The 22,320-nt window shown below is 43.2% G+C and overlaps 4 protein-coding genes across 12 annotated transcripts in view; 1 reads left to right on the top strand and 3 right to left on the bottom strand.

Moving 5' to 3' along the window:
- Positions 1-2,167, bottom strand: part of acacb (acetyl-CoA carboxylase beta) — a 44,532-nt gene extending 42,365 nt beyond the window's left edge. For 4 of the 5 annotated variants that reach the window (XM_018749012.2, XM_018749011.2, XM_018749010.2 and 1 more), the window contains exons 1-2: positions 988-1,046; positions 428-615 (exon numbers count right to left, since the gene is read on the bottom strand). The gene's annotated coding sequence lies outside the window, so the exon portion shown is untranslated. Of the gene's footprint in view, positions 1-427; positions 616-987; positions 1,047-2,122 lie in introns of those variants that run through there. The other variant, XM_029246225.1, reaches the window with a different exon arrangement.
- alkbh2 (alkB homolog 2, alpha-ketoglutarate dependent dioxygenase) lies at positions 1,243-10,966 on the top strand. 3 transcript variants are annotated; one of them, XM_018749016.2, is made up of 4 exons: positions 1,243-1,300; positions 5,802-6,077; positions 9,821-10,019; positions 10,299-10,966. In XM_018749016.2, exons 2-4 carry the CDS (start codon positions 5,813-5,815, stop codon positions 10,606-10,608), a joined length of 774 nt encoding a protein of 257 aa, XP_018604532.1. In that variant the 5' UTR covers positions 1,243-1,300; positions 5,802-5,812; the 3' UTR covers positions 10,609-10,966. The 3 variants fall into 3 exon arrangements, with proteins under 3 accessions (XP_018604532.1, XP_018604531.1, XP_018604534.1); XM_018749015.2 differs by lacking the exon at positions 1,243-1,300 and adding an exon at positions 5,559-5,649; XM_018749018.2 differs by lacking the exon at positions 1,243-1,300 and adding an exon at positions 5,576-5,656.
- On the bottom strand, positions 1,959-5,506 carry LOC108932554 (uracil-DNA glycosylase-like). Its single transcript, XM_018749014.1, has 7 exons — positions 5,342-5,506; positions 4,682-4,858; positions 4,395-4,490; positions 4,097-4,194; positions 3,898-3,986; positions 3,232-3,410; positions 1,959-2,325 (listed from the first exon to the last, which is right to left on the bottom strand). The coding sequence occupies exons 1-7, from the start codon at positions 5,432-5,434 to the stop codon at positions 2,185-2,187; spliced, it is 873 nt and encodes a 290-aa protein (XP_018604530.1). The 5' UTR covers positions 5,435-5,506; the 3' UTR covers positions 1,959-2,184.
- Positions 10,967-11,700: 734 nt separating the features above from the next.
- usp30 (ubiquitin specific peptidase 30) lies at positions 11,701-20,103 on the bottom strand. 3 transcript variants are annotated; one of them, XM_018748950.2, is made up of 13 exons: positions 19,629-20,103; positions 18,224-18,333; positions 17,727-17,915; positions 17,528-17,631; positions 17,269-17,367; positions 16,454-16,499; positions 16,079-16,173; positions 15,922-15,981; positions 15,009-15,095; positions 14,819-14,899; positions 13,652-13,874; positions 12,770-12,878; positions 11,701-12,570 (listed from the first exon to the last, which is right to left on the bottom strand). In XM_018748950.2, exons 1-13 carry the CDS (start codon positions 19,697-19,699, stop codon positions 12,309-12,311), a joined length of 1,536 nt encoding a protein of 511 aa, XP_018604466.1. In that variant the 5' UTR covers positions 19,700-20,103; the 3' UTR covers positions 11,701-12,308. The 3 variants fall into 3 exon arrangements, with proteins under 3 accessions (XP_018604466.1, XP_018604465.1, XP_018604464.1); XM_018748949.2 differs by having other exon boundaries at positions 14,819-14,893; positions 17,727-17,921; XM_018748948.2 differs by having other exon boundaries at positions 11,703-12,570; positions 17,727-17,921.
- Positions 20,104-22,320: the final 2,217 nt, after the last annotated feature.

The following is a 22,320-nucleotide window of genomic DNA, read 5'->3' on the forward strand; positions in this document are numbered from 1 at the left end:
GGATACATGCACTTAATGGAAGAGTGGCTATTTAACTATACAAAAAAATCTAACAAAAAAAGTTTGACATTTCTGTTCATGTTAAAATTGCAACTTGAATTCTGTTTTTGATCAAGTTATCGAGAGCAGGTTGATTACATTTTGGCCTGGAAATGTTTTTTCTTTCTTTCCACATCACAAGCTCCCAAATACGTGACCGACTCATCTCAAGTGTATGACTTTTTCTGCTAGAAAAGATAAAAGTGTGATCAGCATGGTAATTGCGATTAATTCTGCCTGCCTGGTGATCTCTGCTCATTTGGATCTCTTGCGACTGCTCGCCCACTCTGTAGCTTATTTATAACAGCTTGGTTCTGTCACAGAGAAAAACGGACTTTGAAGTGTGTACTTTCAGCGTTACTGGCACTGGATTGTTGAAAAGACTTACCGTGAAAAACACATGAAGCAGCCCATTTGTCTTCGCCAAAGCATTTTGAAACTCGCTGGAAAAAGGCAAGCGCTGAAGTGAAGGAGCTGGCGCGTGACGCCTCCGTGTTTCGTGGTGGTGTTTTTACACCGTTGTACCGCTTACCTCAGCAAATGCGCTCTCCTCAAATTCACCGTCTCATTCAACTGCTGTGGAAATATTGTAATACAGATATAATTAATACTAAACTTTAGGTCTAAAGTTCTGAAACGTGTTTTCTAAGGCGTGCTCACAAAACTCCGCAGTTTGTGAAATATAATGAACTGCATTAGGCTAGCCTTAACTATATTTATAAATTTATAAATATGAACACATGTGGACATGTCATGTACTTGGATATTTAAAGAAAAACTTCTGTGACAGTGCAGTGGCAGCACCCCCGACTACCACCTGCGACCGCCCGTCAGCGCTGAGGAAACGTAGTGGTACCGCTAGCGTGACGACTCACGAGACTCATTCTCATGCTAAAAAATTACCTAGACGGCGTAGGGTGGCGCGCATTTCGTCATCGTACTACTCACCGGTAGCGTCGCACCACTGTCGTGTCGTGCGCGTTACTGAGCGGACGCAGTGAGCGCGCTCATGTTTTTCTATGAGGCTGCTCTGGGCGGTACACTGGCATGTACACTGGGCGGTACATGTTGTTTTAAAGAACACACCTCCGCGACGGTCGACCTGCGCTTCGTCTGTCTTTCCGGGGTCGGGGGCGGAAACCGGTCGGGCCCACTTGTTGTGTACGTTCTGCCGGCGGCGTTACGCTAACACTGCCACTCTGGGCAGAACACCGCGCAACTCGGGACACCGAACGGCTACTTGCCAAAGGCCATAAACAATGTGAGTACAGGAGCTGTTTTGCTAGTAGTGCTTGTCACGCGCAGATACCAGCAGCACAAAACTAACGAACGCGCTCACGTGTAGCCCGACTAACGAAACGAGCGCGTTCGCGCGAAGATGAACGGTACGCGCCTGCGTCCGCGTGCAGGTGAACGTAAGGACAGCGAGCGTACGCGTTCACGTGGAACGAAAATCGCCCAACGACCTCAAAATGCGCGGGTCGAATGTGAAAGTAAGGAATCGGGCTGTTGTTGATCTGTTTTGCAACTGTCTGTGTAAGATGTACTGCTTTATGTCCATAGCATTGTCAAGGAGAGAGAAAATTAATACTATTTGATGAATCTTATCTTACTACAAATGACTATTAATGAATTTCGTAACGATTAAGCAGTGCAGGAGCCTGGACTGCCTTACTACAGTAACTAACTTTAAAATTCATTGAGCTATTTACATTTATTTTTCCAGATTTTTATGTGATTTATTGGGATGCACTTTTCCCCCTCTCCATATTATGTTTGAAATAAAATAATTTCACATCTATTTAGGTAGTTCAAGGAGTATGCAAATACAAATGAGCCGTGCTTTCAAAAAGTAAAATGGCAGCTTTATGTGCCGTATTTACTTAGGTTGATGTGGTTATGCAAGGACTACAAATAAGTGAATAAAACATTTTAATATATGTAAAGTACAGGAGACATGATTTAGTGTAAAGTATCAATCGTTTTGACCTCATATTAAAACCTGCAAGAATGCCATTTAGCAAATTAGTGAAATACTGCTCTCCAAGCTTATACGATGCAAAACTTATTGCAACGCACTTACTAGAGAAAAACAAACAAAGCTTATTTAGACGAAGTAACAGTCGGCCTTAATTCCAGGCATTTTCAGAGGGCCTTCCAGTCTATCGGTCTTTTTCCAGATCTTGTTAGCAGCTCATTGGTCTTTGAGAAGTGTTTGCATCCGAAGAAACCACGGTGAGCAGACAGGGGTGAAGGGTGAACCCCCTGCAGAACATGGTGTCGTCTCTGCAACACAATTTCAGGAGGCAAAATGTATTGCTCGGCAACCAGCTCTCTTATTTACCCCTACATTAATTCTGCTGTTATTTCTACACCCATCCCTCACCTTACAGTTAATTTCTTCTGTGAAATTATCCCATTAGGCAATTTCTCATAATTAGGGGCTTGAATTACCATTATTTCTCATTGAGGGAAAAAATAAGATTCCCAGATATTACCTAAAATTAAGAATTAAAAGGTATTTTTATGGATGACTAATGAAGAAAGCACAGCTTATAACAAAATGATTCTACCAACAATTATCCAAATTATTACAACTGGTACCAAAAATTGTGCAAGGGCAAAATTTTGGTTCTGTGTCACCTACAGTCTGGCTCAAACCTCAGCAGTAACTTTATTTACAATAGTACTACAGTAAAACTTATTTATATAACTTAATATTCACATTTATATAGTTTTATCTCAAAGTTTGTACTCAATCTCCTATTTCACTTGCGAGTTGGGTTTACTATAAATGATGCTGACTGGTTGGGACTGTCGTCGTGATAGAAAGTACATACAGTTCAGGGTGAGCCATAGTATGCAAAGAATAAATAACGTTTTTTAAATGTAAAATGACAGTGTTACTATCAGGAAAATGCATTTGGAGAAATTACTTATTTTCCTAAATTGTTGTAGAGGTTTTTCATTGTACAGGACCCTTTTATACGAGGAGTGCATATTACTTAACTGATGCTTTTATTTAATTCATACTCTGTAGAGCTACATACTTTGCTCAAGAGTGCTACAGCAGGATCCATCCTGGGATTGGAATCAGTAACCTTTTAGTAGCAAGTACTAGCATTCTTATCCATGTTGGTACTCTGTCTCTAGGTTACAACTCAGGAGAATACTAAAGTTAATAATACCCACCCTGTCAATGGTAGCACCCTTCTTCTGGGCATAGGACCCCCACAGCATAAAGACCAGACCATGGAGATTGGTGCTGAGCCACTGCACTACAGAATCAGTGAACTTCTCCCAGCCCTTATCTTTGTGGGAGTTTGCCTGATGTGCTCGAACTGTCAGCACTGCGTTGAGAAGCAGGACACCTGCAACAAATGGCAGAGTACATGTCAAGCATATTATACAGTATGCTGCATACACATCAAACAATGTGTCGGAAGTGAAAAAGACAGTGAAAAGTTAATCACCACCCCACATTTTCACACATCATACACCACCATCTGTGTTAATATCAGTAGTGATTCAGAACATTTAACAGCTTAATTCAAATCAAAGGTCAGTGTTAGGATTGTTTTTTGACCTGATACTTTTTTAAAACTCATACTCAAGTAAAAACAGTCAATACTTTTTTGAATAGTTAATAAATTATTTTCATGTTTTGAACTATCCGTGTTTATCGATTCTGTCCAGCTGCCTCCCCTCAATTAACCCAGATAATCAAGAGTACAGTGTAGCTAGCAGTGCTAAAATAGTGTAATACCATTTCATGATTAAAAAGAAAAATTAAAGTGGTTACTACACTTTTAACCAAACTCCAATAAGTTAGGACAAAATTATACTATAGTAGCATACCTTGTTTGGCCCACCCTGTGAGATCACCATGTCCAGGGTGCTTGAAGCCTTCAACATCTGTAGCCAATTCCTTGTACATGTTCACCAAACTGAAAAACAGAAAAATCCATTTTAATGTCTCAGACAGAACGAGCTTAAACTACAAACCAGATACAGACTGGGTACAAAAAATGACTAGTTTTTCCATGCACGGGGGTACCTTGGTGGGGATGGAACAGACTTCTGCACACTAAAACACAGCCCATGTGCCTGGTTGGGACCATGGTATGGGTCTTGACCGAGTATGACCACTTTCACCTACCACCCAATACAGGCATTTAGAGTGTGTTTGCTACAGTAATATACCAGTGTATACGTCAACACTGAGGCACATGAGACAAATACTTAACATAATGGGAGAATTACATCACATCTGTTTTATATTATGTTGTCTCCAAGACCCTCCGGAATGTAACAATCCAACAAAAAAAGAATGTAATTTCAATTCCAATACTGACATCTCTGATGGGACACATCTGCGTCCAGGTAAAAACCTGGTGAGTGGGGGGATAGACACTGTGCTTCTTCCTTTCTTCTGAAACGAAGGACATCACCTAGACAAAAAAGATCAATGTTCAGTTTTGCTCATAGCAGTCATGAAATAAGTGACTGCACTGTTTATAGGAGTGAATACAGATCATCAGATTTTAAAAAAGATGCTCCCAGTACCCGTGTCACCATGAGATATCAATGAAAAACACACAAAGCACAGGTAAGACACAGAGTAGATTCCAGCCCTTCTTACATTTGTGAAATAAGGCTTGTCAAATTCTGCACTCAGCGCCTTTCTCCAGCTCTCCCCGAAGCCATGCGGTACGTTGTTGTATCGCAGCCCTTGCAACGGTGGGCGGGAACTGGGATTTGATTGACAGGTGGCCGACTCCCTGCCGACTTCCACTTTGACCTTCTTTGGTGGAGCTTCCTGTGTCGGTTTGAAAACAATGTGACAACATGGGTTTGTTTGTTAGGCACCTAATAAAACGTACCATTATTGACAACCATCAATAATGGAATAATGATCTGAATTAACTTTAGGTTGCACTCATTTCACGTGAGCAATATCACGGATCATCTCAGTATAGATAGTATAATGATCCGAACACATGACTGAAATTGATTCGCTTGAAATCGCGCTGCTAAGCACAAACGCCGTCATCAATCCGTCAATAATAAACCACTTTCAGGTTACACGACGTGTTTTAGCCATTATTTCGTATTTTGCAAAATTTAAAGCCCAAAATTCTGCTTGCTTGTCAAGAGTCCTGTGTGCTAACAGATCATCTGTCAGATGGCAGAAGATCCGCGCGAAACACCACACACACAGCTGCTACTTTTCCAGGATAGCCTCCTAATTTTGCTTTTGCCATACAATAGTATTAATTATGTGTTATAATATGGCACTCACGCTGTCACTTGCATCTCCTTCGTTTCGCCGAGAAGATGTCCTTTTCTTAGCCACAGGGGAAAAGAAATTGTTTATAGTTTTCTGTCCAATCATTATTTTTCGTGAACAACGCCAACACCTCCGTAATCTTCCCGAACTGCTTTGTGAGCTGCGTGGCTCCTCCCTCCTTGCGTCATCTCGCGTGTCAGAGCGCGCGCCCCGGTACTTCCCGCCAAGTCCTTTCCCTAAACGACCAAACCACACACACACACTTTCAGAACCGCTTCTCCCATACGGGGTCACCACCAAACCATTTAGTGCTTAATATAGTAAGAGGTGCCTTTTATGTTAGTTTTCATGCTATAACAAACTGCAGACATGTGATATTCTGTGGAAAAGATGTGCCCCTTTCTATTGTTCTCCTCCTGTAATGCAGTTTTAAGAGATATTCATCTGTACTGTTGTGTACACTTCTTTTTAGCTGTTTTCCAAATGGATCCATTTGTGAGGCAACCAAAAGGGATGATAGGGAAGGAGGACAGTGATGAAGAGAATGAAAACCCGAGAAAAAAATTCAAAGTCCTTGATGAAGGGAATGAGGAAGATGAAGGCTCCATCATGGTGGAGTTTTCGGATCCTCTGCCTTGGCAGAAGATTGAGGCGGAGGGGTTGGACTGTGACTATGCGCTGCTCTTTTCCAGACAGAAAGCAGATGAGCTTTTTAAGCAACTGGAGGAAGAAGTACAATATTTCACAGGCAAGTGGGGTACATTTGAATGTATTTTTTTAGCTGATGCTTTTCTCCACAGCAGCTTAATGTGGCTTGCCTATTTAAAACATCAGGGTAATTTTTTACTGTGTCAATTCAGGGTAAGTATCCTTCTCGAGGGCATTGCAGCAGGAGATGGGAATCAGGCCTTCAATCTCTGAGTCCAGAGGCAGCAGTTCTAACCATTATGCCACCTGGTGCCCCTGTGGTCAGACACTTGTCAGCCATACTTTCACTTATCTGGGACATTTTATTATGTAGACCCATACCTCAAATAATGGGGTTAATTTGTTCCACCCCATTTGGTGAATTTACATTTATTTATCAGATGCTTTTCTCCAAAGCGACTTCCCATGAACTCTATGTAGTGTTATCAGCCCCCACACGTTATTCACCAAGGTGACTTACACTGCTAGAATTCCTGTTAACGGTGTGAGGTTACCATTATTTACATTTATTCATTTCACAGATGCTTTTGTCCAAAGCGATGTACATCTCAGCAAAAGTACAACTTATGCATTATATTAAGAGAAAGAGACATGACTGCAGACATGTGACTCAAGTAAACCTAGTTAGTTACCTACCACTAGCTCCACTGAGGTTCATTGTTCAAGTAGGTGAATAAAACACAGGATAGACAAATCCTGGTACCCTCCTACCAATTTATTTACTTATTTATTTTTAAATGTTATAAGATTCACAAGCAAGCAAATACAATGCCGGAGTAGTGGCTGATTAAAGGTTTTATCTGGTGATGCTCATGAAGTTACGGTGCATGAACATTTACACCTTACATGAGCTGGAGAGATCTTGGGCGAAATGGGTCCGGAAAAGATGAGTTTTCAGACCCTTCTTGAATGTAGACAGAGTTTCTGCAGTTCTACGTGAAAGGGGAGGGTCGTTCCACCACAACGGAGCCAGAACTGAGAGCCTCTGTGCTTTACCTTTCGTGCGCGGGACCAACAAGCGAGCAGAAGTAGACGAGCGAAGGGGTCTGGCTGGGGTGTAGAGGTTGATGAATAGCTGGGAGCAGTTCTATTGATGCATTTGTAGACAATGACCAGGGTCTTGAATTTGATTCAGGCAGCTATAGGAAGCCAGTGCAGAGAAATGAGAAGAGGAGATACGTGGGAACGCTTTGGCAAATTAAACAACTCATGTAGCAGCATTTTGTAGAAGCTGCAGAGGTTTGATGACAGTAGCAGGAAGGCCACACAGGAGAGAGTTGCAGTAGTCCAGACGGGAAGTCACCATGGCCTGGACAAGTAGTTGGGCAGAGTCAGTTGTGAGGTAGGGACAGATCCTACGAATATTATGCAGGATGTATCTGCAGGACCGGATTGTGGCTTCGATGTGCTGAGGGAAGACAGAGTCACGTCAATCGTTACTCCCAGACTCTTAGCCAAGGAGGTAGGCGAGATGAGTGAGTTGTTCCTTATCAGAAAAAATAGTTTGCTCCTGGTTGAAAAATGTAACCTAAATTAATGAAAATCCCAAGGTAAAGGTTACTTTTATGGATACCAACATATCTTACCATACCATATGGTTACCAACATATCTTATCGTATCTGTGACAGAATTTTTTTTGTACTTTGTCTTTTAATGTTATATCTTTATTCATTCATTATCAATAACCACTTGTCCAAGTGCAGAGTTGTGCTGGTCCAGAGTCTGTCCAGGAAACATGGGATATGAGGCAGGGTACAAAACAGCCTGGGTACACCCTGCATAGAAATAGTTTGATTAATTGGCTTTTTTTTAAATAATATTTTAAACATGGTTTGAATGCCAGTTGAAACACCAACACCAACAAACCTTTACTGTGTTGGAGGAAACCTCATATTGACAAAAGTGGTGTTTTTATTAAAGTCTTAGTTGCTTTTGTCTTACATCTTGTGTTTTGAAGAAAATGGTTGTTTTATTCTTTGCTGCTTGTGGTTTAAACTGCAGTTCTCATTTTGAAAGAGTGCTTCACCGAGTGTTCTGTTTTCCTTTTTGTGTTAAAAACACGTTGCTGTGCACCAGAGGTGGAGCATAGCATGTGTTTTATCTGGTTTTTGCACAGTTTAAACTGGGTACACTATTCGAACAGACATTTGAGGCAACTGTGCTATTTTTTAACTGAAAAATGGTATTGGAAACACACAGATGCAGTGTGAAATTCTCACAAAGAAATTCTCCTTCCTGTTTTTAAAAAACTGCCCTTTTAATTTTTTTTTTTTTTTAAATTAAGCTGACATTATACAAGTTTGCACAATAGGATAGCCTGTACCTGTGCAGCTGTGCTGCCCTCAGAGTGGCTTGTTTATTTTAACTACTGGTTGAAATAACACAACTGGCTTTCTATTATTAATCATTTATTGCTCAGACTTTTTATGATAGTTTTTTTCATTAAACTATTTTGTACCACTGTACAAGGTAGTTTGAAAGCTCTGCACTGGGGCTGAATTGTTCCTTTTGAAATCTTGCCACCAGCTGAAATAACATGAGAGCAAAGGTGACTTACTGAGTTTGTTGTTTAATGCATTTCCTTTGCCCTGGAAGTTCTGCCCTTCCATCTTCTTCTTTTCTTCTCCTGCTACTTCTTCTTCTCTATTCCCACTTCAGCTACAGACGTATTCCCTCGTATCTCTGCTTGGATTATTGATCATCACCTACAAGTCACTCTCTCCATGACCAAGATCCTCCACCTCCCAGCAGGTCCGTTCACATGCCGCAAGCTCTATCAAACTGAACAATTTACTCATTTCACCTGCTTCATCGGTTAAGAGCCTGGGAGTAATGATCAACTCAGTTCTCTGCTTCTCTCAACACAGTGAAGCTGTAACCAGGTCCTACAGATAACTAGTGCATAACAACAGCAGGATCCATCCTTATCTCACAACACACTCTGCAGTTTCTGGTCCAGGCTGTGATGATACCCACTTTGACTATTGCAGCTGCCTCTTGTCTGGTCTTCCAGTCACCTCCATCCTACAGAATGTTGCAGCATGAGTTGTGGATCTGCAGGACCCGATCACTCATTAATAATGCCCCACCCAGAAAGCTTCTCCACCTTTGGCTGTTTGGTGGTTCTACACACAAAAGGTCATTTAATCAAAAGCTCAAAGGTTCTCAATCCTGGTTCCAGTGTTGTGGAATGGAACTTCTGAATCCCTCTCACCTTTCAAGAAGTCTCAGAACACATCCCTTTTGAACCCGCTTCTTTCCTAATCTATGTATATAAACCTTTACTTATGTTTTTTTTTAAAAAAAAAATAAAATAAATAAATAAAAAAAACTTGCTCCGTATCAATTCTGCATGGAGGTACTTGTGTAATGTGTGGTGGTAAAAAAAAAAGAAAAAAGGAATGGACTAAGTGTGTTTCATGAATCGTGTTTGTCTCTGTCTGGTGGGGAAGTGCACTTTTGTTTACGCTGAGTTTTACGTTGCTTTGGAGAAAAGCATCTGCCAAATAATAAATATAAATGTTCCTCAGCATTGCTTCAGAGAGATTAAACTGTTGTCTGACTCTCTTACATGAAACAACAAATGGTGTTTGTGTCAGCTCTTTTTCCACTAACTGAAAGTAAAAAACCATCCAGTGGGCAATAGTGCCGAATTATAAACCTGTTCTGTTAAGTGTAATTTCATAAACTGTTTTTTTTTTTTTTTTGTTGTATGGAATCCTGTTTCATGAGGGTTCAGTGTACTAATTTGTGTAGATTTTTATATTTTAACTGTCATCCAGGTGAAAAGGCCAAGGTCCAAGTGTTTGGTAAGTTTCATGATATTCCGCGGAAGCAGGCAACTTATGGGGACCCAGGGCTGATGTACTCGTTTTCTGGGGTGTATCACTTGGCGAGACCATGGACCCCTACACTGGAGTACGTTCGTGATGCTGTTACCAGAGCGACTGGATATACCTTCAACTTTGTCCTTGTGAACAGGTGAGATTATATCGAAGACTCACCCAATTTGCTCCACTATTGTTATGGACACTGAGGAGGGTTTGAGGGTTGGAACCCAGTGAAAGTCCTTCAGATTGTGTGACACATAGTCTGTTGATTTAATATTTTATTTATCACCTAGGAACACTGGCCCTATGAAAATGTCTGATCTGAGATGTATGTCGCTTTAGAGAAAAGTGTCTGCTAAATGAATAAATGTAAAACTGTATGGAAGAAAAATCCATAAGTTTCCTCTTTTTATTTTTGCTGGCTGTCCAGGTATAAAGATGGGCGAGACCACATTGGGGAACATCGTGACGATGAGAAGGAGCTGGACCCCAATTGTCCTATTGCCTCTGTGTCTTTTGGGGCGGCACGAGACTTTGTGTTTCGGCACCGGGAGTCACGTGGCCAGCGGACACACTGCCGCATTGACCCGGTAAAGTTGGAGCTGACCCACGGCAGCCTTCTGCTCATGAACTATCCGACCAACACGTACTGGTACCATAGCGTGCCAGTGCGCAGGAGAGTCCTGGCACCACGCATTAACCTCACCTTCAGGCGCATCATAATGAATAGTAAGCATTAAGGACCCTCTGCTCTGAGCATATTTACACTGGTTATAACTGGATTGTGTTTCATTCCTGCATGGATATGGAAATATTACATTACTGTTATGTGTTAGTGGCTAATTAAATCAGAAAGCAGGAGAAATGTGTTTTTCTACATCCCATTCAGATAAGATTATTTGGAATTAAAGGCCAGCTGACACAATGACAAAACCAGACATTCCGTTCTATTTTTATTAGTAACTTCTCAACTTATGAAAACAAAATAAATCGGATATATTAAGATTAAAGACCAATTATCTTACAAATACACATTAGTGCAAATGGGTTGCAACAGATAAACAGGAGCATTTATGATACTGTAAATTAATACTCATGAAGATTCAAACGGGAACAATTTTCTCCACTACATACAGTATTTGCTATTGAGTGACAAGCAAAGAACCTCAGCAGGGATTTTTTTACATTTGGATTTTGTTACAGAAACTTTGAAGCAGGGTGAAATATATTTGTATTAAATAAATTCACTTGGATTTTGAGGATCAGTAGCAAGAGTCCTATAATGATTGACTAGGTTGAAACGGGGTTTCTCCTTGCTAAAAGCAGTTATTGTGACAATCATTCCTCATACACAATACAACAGAGGATCACACATACCTCACTTATTTTACAGACAAAAGGAATTTCAGTTGTTTCTGTGCACAAGACTAAGAAAAAGAAGATTAAGTTCTGCTATAAACAATAGTGTGGACTTTTGGTTTGCTGAAGGAATCACACAATATATTTAGCAGCAATCACAGCAACACTGATTTCTTACCAAAGGCAGACAACTGAGCCTCCACTGTCAGTGTAAAGTGAACATGTGTGTCATTAAACATTCTCTCACAGCTATCATAGAAAGTAGCATGAAGCTGCAACTCATCCAATAGAGCAATTCAGTGCATTTAAAACTATACCACATTGAATGTGTTTCAAAATATAACTGAATCATTCACCTACAGGATAGTCCCAATTAACTTGAATTTAATATTACTTTTACAGTCCTTTTCATTATAAACAATAACATACAGCATAATATGTGAAGTTGTAAAAAAAGTCAAATTGTCTAATTCAGACAAAAGAGGAGGTACTTTATAAAAGCATTGACTTCTGTCAGACTTGTTACACATTTCTTTGTTTTTAAACAGAAATGTCCCTTTTTAAACAGCAAGTGATAGCATGCGCTTTGACTGATCATGTGGCACTTTCATCCACGTTCAGAACAGAGCACAGCCATTCACACCCATCTCTGGTTCTGGGACAAAGAACCTATGACAAGTGGACAAGTAAAGCACAAGTGATGAAAGGTCCGGATCACTGACAGGTTTCTCACTGCGCCACTGAGCGGCTGCTAATACAGATCCACACTGTTCACCTTGATATGTTTATTAATGCAGCGACACCCCACCGCACACTAAGACACCTGGAGAAATGTTCGTCTGCAACTGGGTGACATTGGGTACTCGGGCACTCTGGGTAACAGACATGTACATTCCAACATGAAATACCTATGCCACCATGGTACCTGGAAGTGTTGCTTTACACCTCTTACCGACATTACACAGTGGAAGCTTTCCGATGGAGAGGCTGGGCTCACCCAAGACTCCCAACTGCGGGGGGGGGGGGGGGGGTCACCTACTGGGTGAACGTGTTCCTGTGCTGGCCATGGGTTATCGGTAACCTAAGTGGCCCTGTCCTGTCCTTCTGGCCCAGGTGTAGCAGGTCTCACCCTTTCATAGAACAGCAGGTAGGCATTGGAAGCGAGCACTTCTTGCAGAGATGCCTTGCGCACTGAGTCGTCTGACACCCAGAGCCAGTGGGTGCTGAAGGGCGAGCTGGAGCGGGGTGAGGGGGGGCAGCGGCGGTACGTCACAAAGTGGCCTGAATGCATATCCCCGTGGTGCACCAGCACAGCCGTCAGCCGGAAGAGGTACGCCGACGAACTGTGGAGATAAGGGGCCGAGAAGAGTGATGCTTACTGATGGTAAGTGGTATCATTCAATCAAATGCGCGCACGCACACGTACACGCACGCACACAGAGTAATTCAGAGCCACAAGTCCACCTGAAACATGTCTTTCAACTGTGGGAGGAAACCCATGCAAATGCAGAGAACATGAACACTCCACATGCACGTTTGTACCTGTGGTCATAGGTCAGTGTGAATGGAGGACTTAGAGCTGGGGTGTGGAGAAAAACAGAGGAGCAGGTTCCGTTCGACAGCGGCTTCTTGTTGTTACAGTGTTCAGAGTCTATAAAGGCAAAAGCACTGTTTGTTTACATTTACTCTTCTTTAGCTTATGGGTCAATAATTCTAGGGGGCTTTTTCCAAAGTCGCCTAGAATTGTTGACTGATTTATTAAGGTGGTTCATTTCTACCGGAAAAAAGGGTGGGACAGCACACAATGGAGCTCAGGGAGATAAAAACCACGTTTTCACTGACCCCTTTTGGCGATCACGTGTCAACAAAGTGAATGGAACATACCTCCCACCAGAACAAATGTGTCCCTGTCACGGCTTTTCCCCATATGTTTAAATGATAAAACATTTCAAAGAGTAGACTGTATCACCAAATGGCCCCAATGAAGACATGACATCTGATCTCACTAAGGTCAAGTGTGGTGCCCATCCTTTTTCTCCAAGTTAACTCATACAGCTGGGATTCCAGCAGCCAAGACAGTTTTCTGATTTTGACAAAGTTAGATGTGCCTTTTCATCACCCATACATATCATTTTAGTGGCACAGTGTTAAGGTTAGAACCTTGCTCAAGGGTACCACAGTCCAAAATCGGTGGCTCTAACCACCATGCTGCCTAGTGCCCAGTATCTTTACTACTACTACATCTCCTCCACGTAAAACAATGGATACTAATTGAAATGTGTTGCCGTTTTTGCCACCTCCCCACTGCAGTGCACATGTTTCCAGAGAACTCTGGAGTGGAGCGGAGCGCAGCGAAGACCTTCGGTGGGACCAAGAAGCAGAGCTGCAGCTTATATGTTAAGAGTGAAAAAGCCACAATTGTACCTGTGCCATTGGCAGGCTTCTTCTCCTGAACATCCACCTGACCACCACTGGAGACTGTCCTGGAGGTGCACAGGGGCCACAGTGACCTCTGGCCTGAGGCACAGTGCTTGTAGCAGTCCATGGACAGGTACTCTGAGAACTGGACATGCTCCTGCTTCTTGATTGGGGTACCCTCGCTGGACCACGTGAGCCTTTGGAGGTGTATACACAGACACTGCGGGAGCTGACAGAGGTGAAAGGCAAAAATAAAGTAAAAGAAAGAGGCAGGACTTTTTTTTGCTTTGTGGCACAATCACTGTACATGGCAACATCATTGAGGATTCTGTACTTCCTATCAGTTATGGGCTAGAAAGCTACTTGAGGCAGTGCAAAGTACCATATTTGTTGAGGCAATAGCATTTTTGCAATAGTGTTTGTAGTTTTTAAAGGTCAGTAACACACACTTTGTACACTTTCTGTGTAACACCATCAATAAAAGCGCTAAGAACAGCATACCTCGATTCATGTATAAATCTTGGACATGGCAGCAGTAATAAAAATACTGACTACCATGACTCATTTCAACGTGTTTATTAAAGCTAAGCTCCACTAAGAAGAAAACTAAGGTAAAGCGGCTGAATATAAAGATACATCGATACACAGTCTCCACAAAGGCCAACTGAACAGACTGGAGCTGTAAATACTGAAATGTCTCTATTCTGTTTGCTGCCAACAGCAGCAGCACATGGACCTGCCGGTCGCCTTCTCAACAACAGACATTTTAAAAAATAAAATGGTGAGGACAATACTACCAAACATACACAAACTGGAAAAATGCATGTTTCAAAAATCGCGACTTGAGTTTCAGTGACACAAGGAAGCACACACACACACTTTTCTGAACCGCTTGTCCCATATGGGATCGCGGGGAACCGGAGCCTACCCGGCAACACAGGGCGTAAGGTTGGAGGGGGAGGGGACACACCCAGGATGGGACGCCAGGCCATCACAAGGCACCCCAAGTGGGACTCGAACCCCATACCTACCGGAGAGCAGGACCCGGTCCAACCCACCGCGCCACCACGCCCCCCCAAGAGGAAACAGTGTTACGAAAATTTGTTTGGCGGTATTTCACACTCTGCAACAGCTGAACAAGAACATATTTCAGCGCTGCTTGTGCACTCTCACCTTTCCCAGTCTCAGTTGTTTGATAAAAGTGCTCCTCTGGCTTTCGACTGTCTGTCCACTGGACTTTCCTGCTTTCTGGATCTCAAGAGAACCAGAACCGACACAACGTAGTCAGTGGCAAACAGGATGTGAGCAGATACTCTTATCAGTCGTAGCACCAACACGGACTTGCTTGTTATCAGGCACTTACTTTGGTGCAGTTCTCACACTCCACCTCTTTGATGGTCTCCGAAGAGATGAAGTGCTGGAGACAGTGGTCCAGTGTCACAGGTCGGCCCTGAGCGAAACCCGCGCAGACAAAACTAAGTACTTCTTGTGCACAAGCCTTACTTCACTCTGCACTTCATTCTGTATTATCAAAGACATTCCCTTTTGTGTTCAGCACCATAAAATGAACTTCAGCAGTTTTTCTAGGCAACACACATCTACTCAATATTTACTCTACTGAGAACAACATTCTTACAAAATACAGTTGTTAAATGTTTAGGAATTATTTGCCCATTACGTGACAATCCTAAACAGGACACGCGCCTCACAAAAGTAAAAGTGACTGAATATTTGGCCTGTTGCATCCTGTGAATGTTTTGTATACACCTATAATAAATGTAAAAATACTTGTAATTTTTCAATAATACTTCAAGCTGAGAACAGAGACTAATTAAAACTATCATAACCTGAGAAAAGAAAATGTTCTCTCTATGAATCGAATTGACTGATTTATCACACAACCGTGCGCTGTAATCAATCGACACTCAGGGTCCCCGGAACACACCACAGATACTGAGTGTGTGGGCGGGGCCATTCTCTCTGGAGTGCTCTGGTCTCTTTGTCTACTGGTCATGTAAACACACTGTGTTTCTTCACTACAGAGAGAAATCTTAAACACAAGCGCCAACATAATGTGTAATTATCTGGGAATTATAATTTGGAAAAAAAATGTTTACCTTTGAAAATTTGTAGCAACTGTTTTCAACGCGAGTACATTACATTACACTACATTTACCTTTCTTCATTTCGCACATCTGTATATGAATATCACATGCATGTGGAAACAGTATATAGGTGTTTGTGTGCATTTATTTCCTGAAGCTTTCTGTTCTTACCCATGGTGCTGGGGGAATGGACAGAGACAGGCTGTCAAACGAATCGTAGTGCACCGGACTCTGAAAAGATACGTTTTTTTTTTTTGTTGTTTAGATTACACCATTCAAAAGAAAAACAGGGACTGACATCAGGATGCCCTCTTGGACAACTGGTTACCTGCTGCTCACAGCGCTTACAGGCCATGTTGCTTGTCAGGCGCCCGTGAAAAGGATGCTGGGACTTCCAGGGACTGGGCAGTGGGTGGAGGGGGCCTGTACAGAAATGGTGATTGTTGGTTGGTTTTTCTAACACGTTTTTAGTGGAACAAAACAACAAAATTGGTCTGTGCCACTGTCTAAATCTTCCAAAATTCACTGGAATTACGGTGCAGGTCACAGTGTGCACATTGCCTTTCATGATGGAAGTAAGTTATTCACTTGGGAAAATCTCATGTTTGCGGAGGGCACTCCTGGTATGGACCACACCGACACTCGCAGTTCTCAGCAGAAAGGCAACTAGATGCCACCCCCCCATATGGGACACAGGACTCACCTCGACTCCTGCAACTCATGCTCCACTGGCTAGCCTCCGGGACACACTGAGAAAACACACAGCTTTTAGCTAACTTTTTTTTTTTTTTTTTTTTTGCTAAGCATGAACCACAGTTAAGGTTTGAGCTCTTAGAATTATATTTTTGTTCACTACTCTTTAGCACAGAATCATAGGGAACCAGCAAGACCGTGTCTTTAAGACTAAGAAGGTTAATTCCCACATATGACATATTTTTAAGATTAGTGCCCCAATGTCTAAATAAATAGCAATTCAAGTACTAAAATAAAATTAAATATTTCACACATTTCTATTTCACACATTCATTTAAAAAAAGCTTTTCTCCCAAGTAATGCAGAATAATTATTAACTTGTATTTCGGTGGTGCCACGATCCAAGAGACGTACTGCAGTAAACTCTCTACAGCCATCAACACATCTGTACAGCAGAGCAAAGTACACACACACACACGCTATGACCAATTTAGAGTCACCAACCCACCTCAAACATGTTTGTACTGTGGGAGGAAAGCCATGTGAACACAGGAATAACATGCAGACTCCACATGGACTGAGCAGGGATTTAAACCTACACCCGATCGCACAACCCAGATACTGAGAAACACCATAAACCTATGACATCCTGTACTTCCCAGCAAAGGCTCTTGGGGACAAACCCATGTATAAGCTCTAAAGCTCATTAACCACTAACTGGAACAATCAACACAGGGCATTGGCTTGGCATACATCCAGTACATGTATGGTCCTCAAGGAGCACAGTCGCACAGCCGTATTGCGTCTTGCTGCTGCAGGCTTTACCTCCAGGGACCGCATGTCAAACAGATGGGTGACCTTAGGCTGCTGGTCTCGCTCCTCCTCCAGAGAGGAGGTAAGAACGTGGAAGAGCTCGTGGGCATCCTGAAGAGAAACACAGGGCCTGTAAACAGTGGCTGCAGGACAGCAAAATGACAAGACTATAGGAGGCCATCAGAACACAACCCTCATAAGCAGAACAGCAACGACCCGCAGTCGTTCTCCTCGCCACCAGCCGCATGTGGAAGAAATGTCTCCAGCCCACCTGTTCCTCAAAGGAGCTGATCTGCCACCTATAGAGCCGAAGGACTTCCAGAAGACACCCTGCATCGAGAACATCATCCTCACCTGGTTCGTGGCTGGACAGCGCTGCCGGCAGAGACAAGGCCATGACGTCCAACAGCAACAGGAGGCAGAGAAGCATAAAAACGGAGGGAGATGGAGCCCAACACGGCCTGACCTACCCTGAAGGAGCTGCAGGAGGGTGCGGGAGAGTCGGGGCTCCCTCTCCCTCTCACTGCTGTTGTGGCTCTGCTCAGCGCCGCTCCTGTTGGTGAACTCCTCCAGCCACCTGACAAAGGACGGGCAGGCTGCCAGACCCTGGAGCAGAGAGTTCATGAAGCAGGTGTTCCCCAGATTCAAAAGTCCAGGCACTGTCCCTACACAAAAAAGTCACACTGTCATATTTACACACACACACACACACACACACACAGTATGTCATATATAATGTTGTAAAAGATGCTCTTGCCCCTAATGTTCTATTTTTGGAGCTTTAAGACATTAAACTTGATGAAATCTTTGTCAGTTCCAGTACTACAATACTGTTTCACATTTCTAGTAGTGTATCTCATTTCCTTTGTATGTAACATAATGACATCCATGCGTTAAGTATCCCATTCAAACTGTACATATGTGTTTGTAGACAACATTTAGTTGTGCTAAAGCAGCACTGCCTCACCTTTCTTTCGCTTCTTCCTTTCCGCTATAGGGCCCCAGAGAACGTAGACTCCAGCCGCCATGGCTGCTGCGATTCCGCCAATGACTCCCCAGTTTTTCATCATCTTGTTCCTTACAGAAACATCAGCTGCTAAGTGCCTGACACACACGACAGTCATGACTGACTTTGTTACTGCATACATTTCGTATGCATTGAACATGTGACCTGGAGCAGTCCTCTGAGGTGAAGGTATGTTCCTTATCGCTGCCACATGTTTATATTTCATAAAAGGGTTCGATCACAAGAACACCAGCGGTCAAAGAAAAACTGTTTATCGCTGATTAACAAATGTACAGCGAAGAGTTACGACAGCGACGAGTGACAAGGTGTGTGTTCCATATGTCAGTGTGAACCCCACTAGTCTAATGTGGCCCCCAGTATTTAAGCACAACTCATTTGCATGTATTTGTGTAGCTGATGCTTTTCTTCAACATGACTCACAATGCTAAGCTACTACTGTAATGAATAAATCAATAACTAATGACTGAGTAGAGCTGGGATACAGTTTGTCTGTAAAGTATCGTGTTATTTATGTCCTTTTTTGTATTAATATTGTTAATAATAACAACAATACTTCAGTAGCTTTGGGGAAAAGCATCAGTTAAATGAATATATTAAACTACTTACAATGATTTTACACAGGATTTATACAGCTGGGCACATTTTACTGCATCAACTCAAGGTAAGTACGTTGTAGTAGAACAGGTGGGATGTGAAGCCAAGTGCATCTTTGAGTGCAACGTGGCTCTTTTAACCACTACGCCACCTGCTGCCCCCTTTGAGCACTACTGATAACGTTGTTGACAAGTAGTTTCGTCCTGTGTGTGTGTGTTGGGGGGGCTGGGTCAACAGAGACACACCGGTCATGCCGACCTGTCATAAGTGTCTCGCGACACCAACCACCGACCCCGAGCCCTTCAGTCAGCGACGCAGTAACTAGCAGTGTGGGCGCAGCGGCTGGAGCGGCTGCCTCTGCTCTGGACTCGGAGTGTTCGAATCCCAGAGTCGTCTCAGTCTCTTGAGAGCATAACAATGAATGAGGTATTTAAAAAAAAAAAAAAAAATTGTACACCTGAGCGACTTCACTTCCTGCTACTGAGTGAGTAGCCTACTCCTGAACCGAACCGAGAGCACGGAGCCACACCGTGGAGTTCCACTGACTGCCGATGAACACCGGCTCGCTCCCGCGTCGCGCTCCTCGGCTAACGTAACGCGCAGCCTCTGTGCTCATGCGTCGTGGAATTGGAAAGCAGAGCTCTCGTCTCGAGCGGTGTGTTCCGCCGTGCTCGTTCGCGCGCGCAGCACGACTCCCTCCCTGTGCAGAAACCGCAGCGGCCCGTTCCAACGGCGTCGTCGAACTCCTCACCTCACCGCAGAGCCGCTCCGCAGAAACTCCCGAACGAACTTGTCCGTGTCCTCCGCTCTGTACCACGGCATTGTGCCGGGCAGACTGCTGCGCCTATGTCTTCGGACGGAGAGCGCGGAACTCGATACTGAGGCTGCGCGTTTCTGTACGGAAGGCACAAACGGAAGAACAGAAATGCGTACTTCCGGTGAACTTTAAAGCGCCGCGTCGGGACATCGCTCACCGTAGAAACCTGGTCATATTCTGCTGTGTAAATTTATTCATGATCATCGGCACATTAACTGCTCTTTATTTTCTAAAGGGGCACTGCTTGCTTTCTGTAATGTCTGTCAGGAGAGAAGAAAGTAATAAAATGTGATTGATCTTATCTTGCAAAATGTTCATGAGACTGAATTTAGTTGCAAAATCCTCTTTGTTGTATTTCACAATGACGTCAAGCACTACATCAGTACCGTGTTGACTTCCCGTAACTGTAAGCCTGAAACTCCTGACTTAAACCGTTTTGTCAAGGTTTTTCTGTAACATTAATTACCTGGCATTGGCACTTCTCTGCGTTCTGTTTGTATTGGTTCTACTGTAAATAAACAGATAAATAAGGTACCGAATATAAACAGCAGTCATGGTACAAATAACATTTATAAAATGCATTTGATTGTAATTCCACGTAAATAAATTGTTTCTACGTAGAGCCATGGCTCTGTCAACCTATACTTTTATGTCACTTTGGAGAAGAGCATCAGCTAAATGAATAAAAAATAATATGCATGCCTTTTAATCACAGGTGAACAGAACAGTCGACTGTGTTTAAACAATGTTCATTGAGTACATCTTGGGTTCTGCATCACTGGATAATTGCCCTCGGAAAGAGAAATTATTCTTTTCCATCCCACGCTGCCCTGCTAAATGCAGCACTGTATTGCAAGTCCAAACCCCGCATGGCGACATTTGGTCCAGTGCAGGCAAATAAAGGGGCGTGCCAGGACAGTCTGAGCTCTATTTATGGGTGTCAAGTGGACACAAGAAGGATGTGTGTCTGTGACCCTCAGTGAACTCCAGTGGAAATGCTTCAGAACTTACAGACCATAATATGTGTGACAAGGCCAGTCTCATGTAATCTGTCTACTGCCTGAGAAGCTTACAGGGAGCTGGAGGAAATGTGACTAAAACAAGGTTGGGAGCACGTAGACAACTGCGTGCCACACATTTTAGAGGATAGATAATCCCCAGCCTCCTAACCATGAGAATTATAAACAACACAAAAGCTGTTTATTTGTCCTGTATTTTGATGTATTAAAACATGACAATTTTCAGGCACTGGGGGACTAGAAATATTACCAATACTATTTAGTGTAGTTGTGCCCTGACACTGAGGGTGACACGTTAGGTTTGCTTGAACCCTGGGAGGGACATGACCCCCCATGTTACGATTTCAAAAACAACTCATTTGCAAATGTATTCAAATATGATTTTAGGAGCATATGTTTATCTCTGGAGGGTTCCTAGAAGATCAAGAGTCAGCATTTGCAGTGTGTCATGAGCAGCTTTGAAAACTGGGAGCATCAGTTACTTTAGTTCAGCATTGCACAAAACAGCTTACAGTGATTTACCCATTGATGAAGTTGGGTTGTTTTTACTGGGCCAGTTCAGGGAATGTGGCGTAATCAAGGGTACTTCAGGAGTAGGTGGACTTCAAACCTGGATCCTTTGAAGGGAAGGCAGCAGCTCTAAGACATGCAACACCTTTTATTTGAACATTGCAGTTAAACTGAAGGGTCATTTAGAGGGGGAAAAAAACAAAAAGACAGGAAAAGAGCCTAAAATCCTGAATATTACAAGAATATTTTATTGGTTGCACAAAGTAGGTGTTTCAGTACTTGTCTTGAAAGTATTGTCAGTTTAATGTGCATTAATTTACATTTATCTGACACTTTCTCCAAAGTGACTCTAGAATGTTAATCTACCTGCAATTATTTAACAATTTATACAGCTGGGTAGGGGGGTATTGGGGCTCAGCAGGTTTGGCTGGGTCCTGCTCTCTGGTGAGTCTGGGGTTTGAGTCAAACTTGGGCTGCCTTGTGACAGACTGGTGTCCCGTTCTGGGTGTGCCCCCTCCCCCTCCAGCCTTATGCCCTGCGTTGCCGGGTTAGGTTCCAGCTCACTGCGACCCTGCTTTGGAGCAGCGGCTTCAGTCAGTGTGTGTGTGTGTGTACAGCTGGGTAATTTTACTGAAGCCATTTAGGGTAAGTACCTTAGGATGCTACAGTCTGAGGTGGGATTCGAACCTGCGACCTTTCAGTCCAAAGGACACTGCTTTAAATACTACACTGCCAGCTGCCCCCATTCATGCTATTGATATATCAACATGAATGAATGAATGAATGAATGAATGAAGACTTTACAAGCGTCATTATTATAAATTGCACGGGCCTACAGCACCACACTTGCACAAAAAACGTGGTGCCAGAAAAAGGACAGACAAAGCAGCGAAGGAGACCAAACCGACAAAACCCCAGAATCACGAGGACACCTTTCGGCACGAGTTAAAGGACGAAGGTGCGGCGAACGCTCGGGATGCGGCGACCCTTCCGAACGAGCTCGCCCCCACTCCCGCTGCTGCCCCCCTCGCAGCCCCCCGCAGACACGCCACGGGGAAGCAGTCTTTGCCAGAGCGCCCCCTGCCGTCCTCCTCCAG

The sequence above is a fragment of the Scleropages formosus genome, chromosome 19, assembly GCF_900964775.1.
Source record: "Scleropages formosus chromosome 19, fSclFor1.1, whole genome shotgun sequence".
In the NCBI taxonomy this organism is placed as follows: Eukaryota; Metazoa; Chordata; class Actinopteri; order Osteoglossiformes; family Osteoglossidae; genus Scleropages; species Scleropages formosus.

Excerpts from the sequence above, each read along its gene's own strand:
- LOC108932554 (XM_018749014.1), bottom strand. The coding sequence starts at position 5,434 with ATGATTGGACAGAAAACTATAAACAATTTCTTTTCCCCTGTGGCTAAG. Across the intron at positions 4,859-5,341 it reads AAGGAGATGCAAGTGACAGC|GAAGCTCCACCAAAGAAGGT; the intron begins GTGAGTGCCATA and ends AAACCGACACAG. Across the intron at positions 3,411-3,897 it reads CACAGGGTGGGCCAAACAAG|GTGTCCTGCTTCTCAACGCA; the intron begins GTATGCTACTAT and ends CATTTGTTGCAG.
- alkbh2 (XM_018749016.2), top strand. The coding sequence starts at position 5,813 with ATGGATCCATTTGTGAGGCAACCAAAAGGGATGATAGGGAAGGAGGAC. Across the intron at positions 6,078-9,820 it reads AGAAGTACAATATTTCACAG|GTGAAAAGGCCAAGGTCCAA; the intron begins GCAAGTGGGGTA and ends ACTGTCATCCAG. Across the intron at positions 10,020-10,298 it reads AACTTTGTCCTTGTGAACAG|GTATAAAGATGGGCGAGACC; the intron begins GTGAGATTATAT and ends CTGGCTGTCCAG.
- usp30 (XM_018748948.2), bottom strand. The coding sequence starts at position 19,699 with ATGCCGTGGTACAGAGCGGAGGACACGGACAAGTTCGTTCGGGAGTTT. Across the intron at positions 17,922-18,223 it reads AAGGAAGAAGCGAAAGAAAG|GGACAGTGCCTGGACTTTTG; the intron begins GTGAGGCAGTGC and ends TTTTTTGTGTAG. Across the intron at positions 12,571-12,769 it reads ACACTGACCTATGACCACAG|TTCGTCGGCGTACCTCTTCC; the intron begins GTACAAACGTGC and ends TTATCTCCACAG.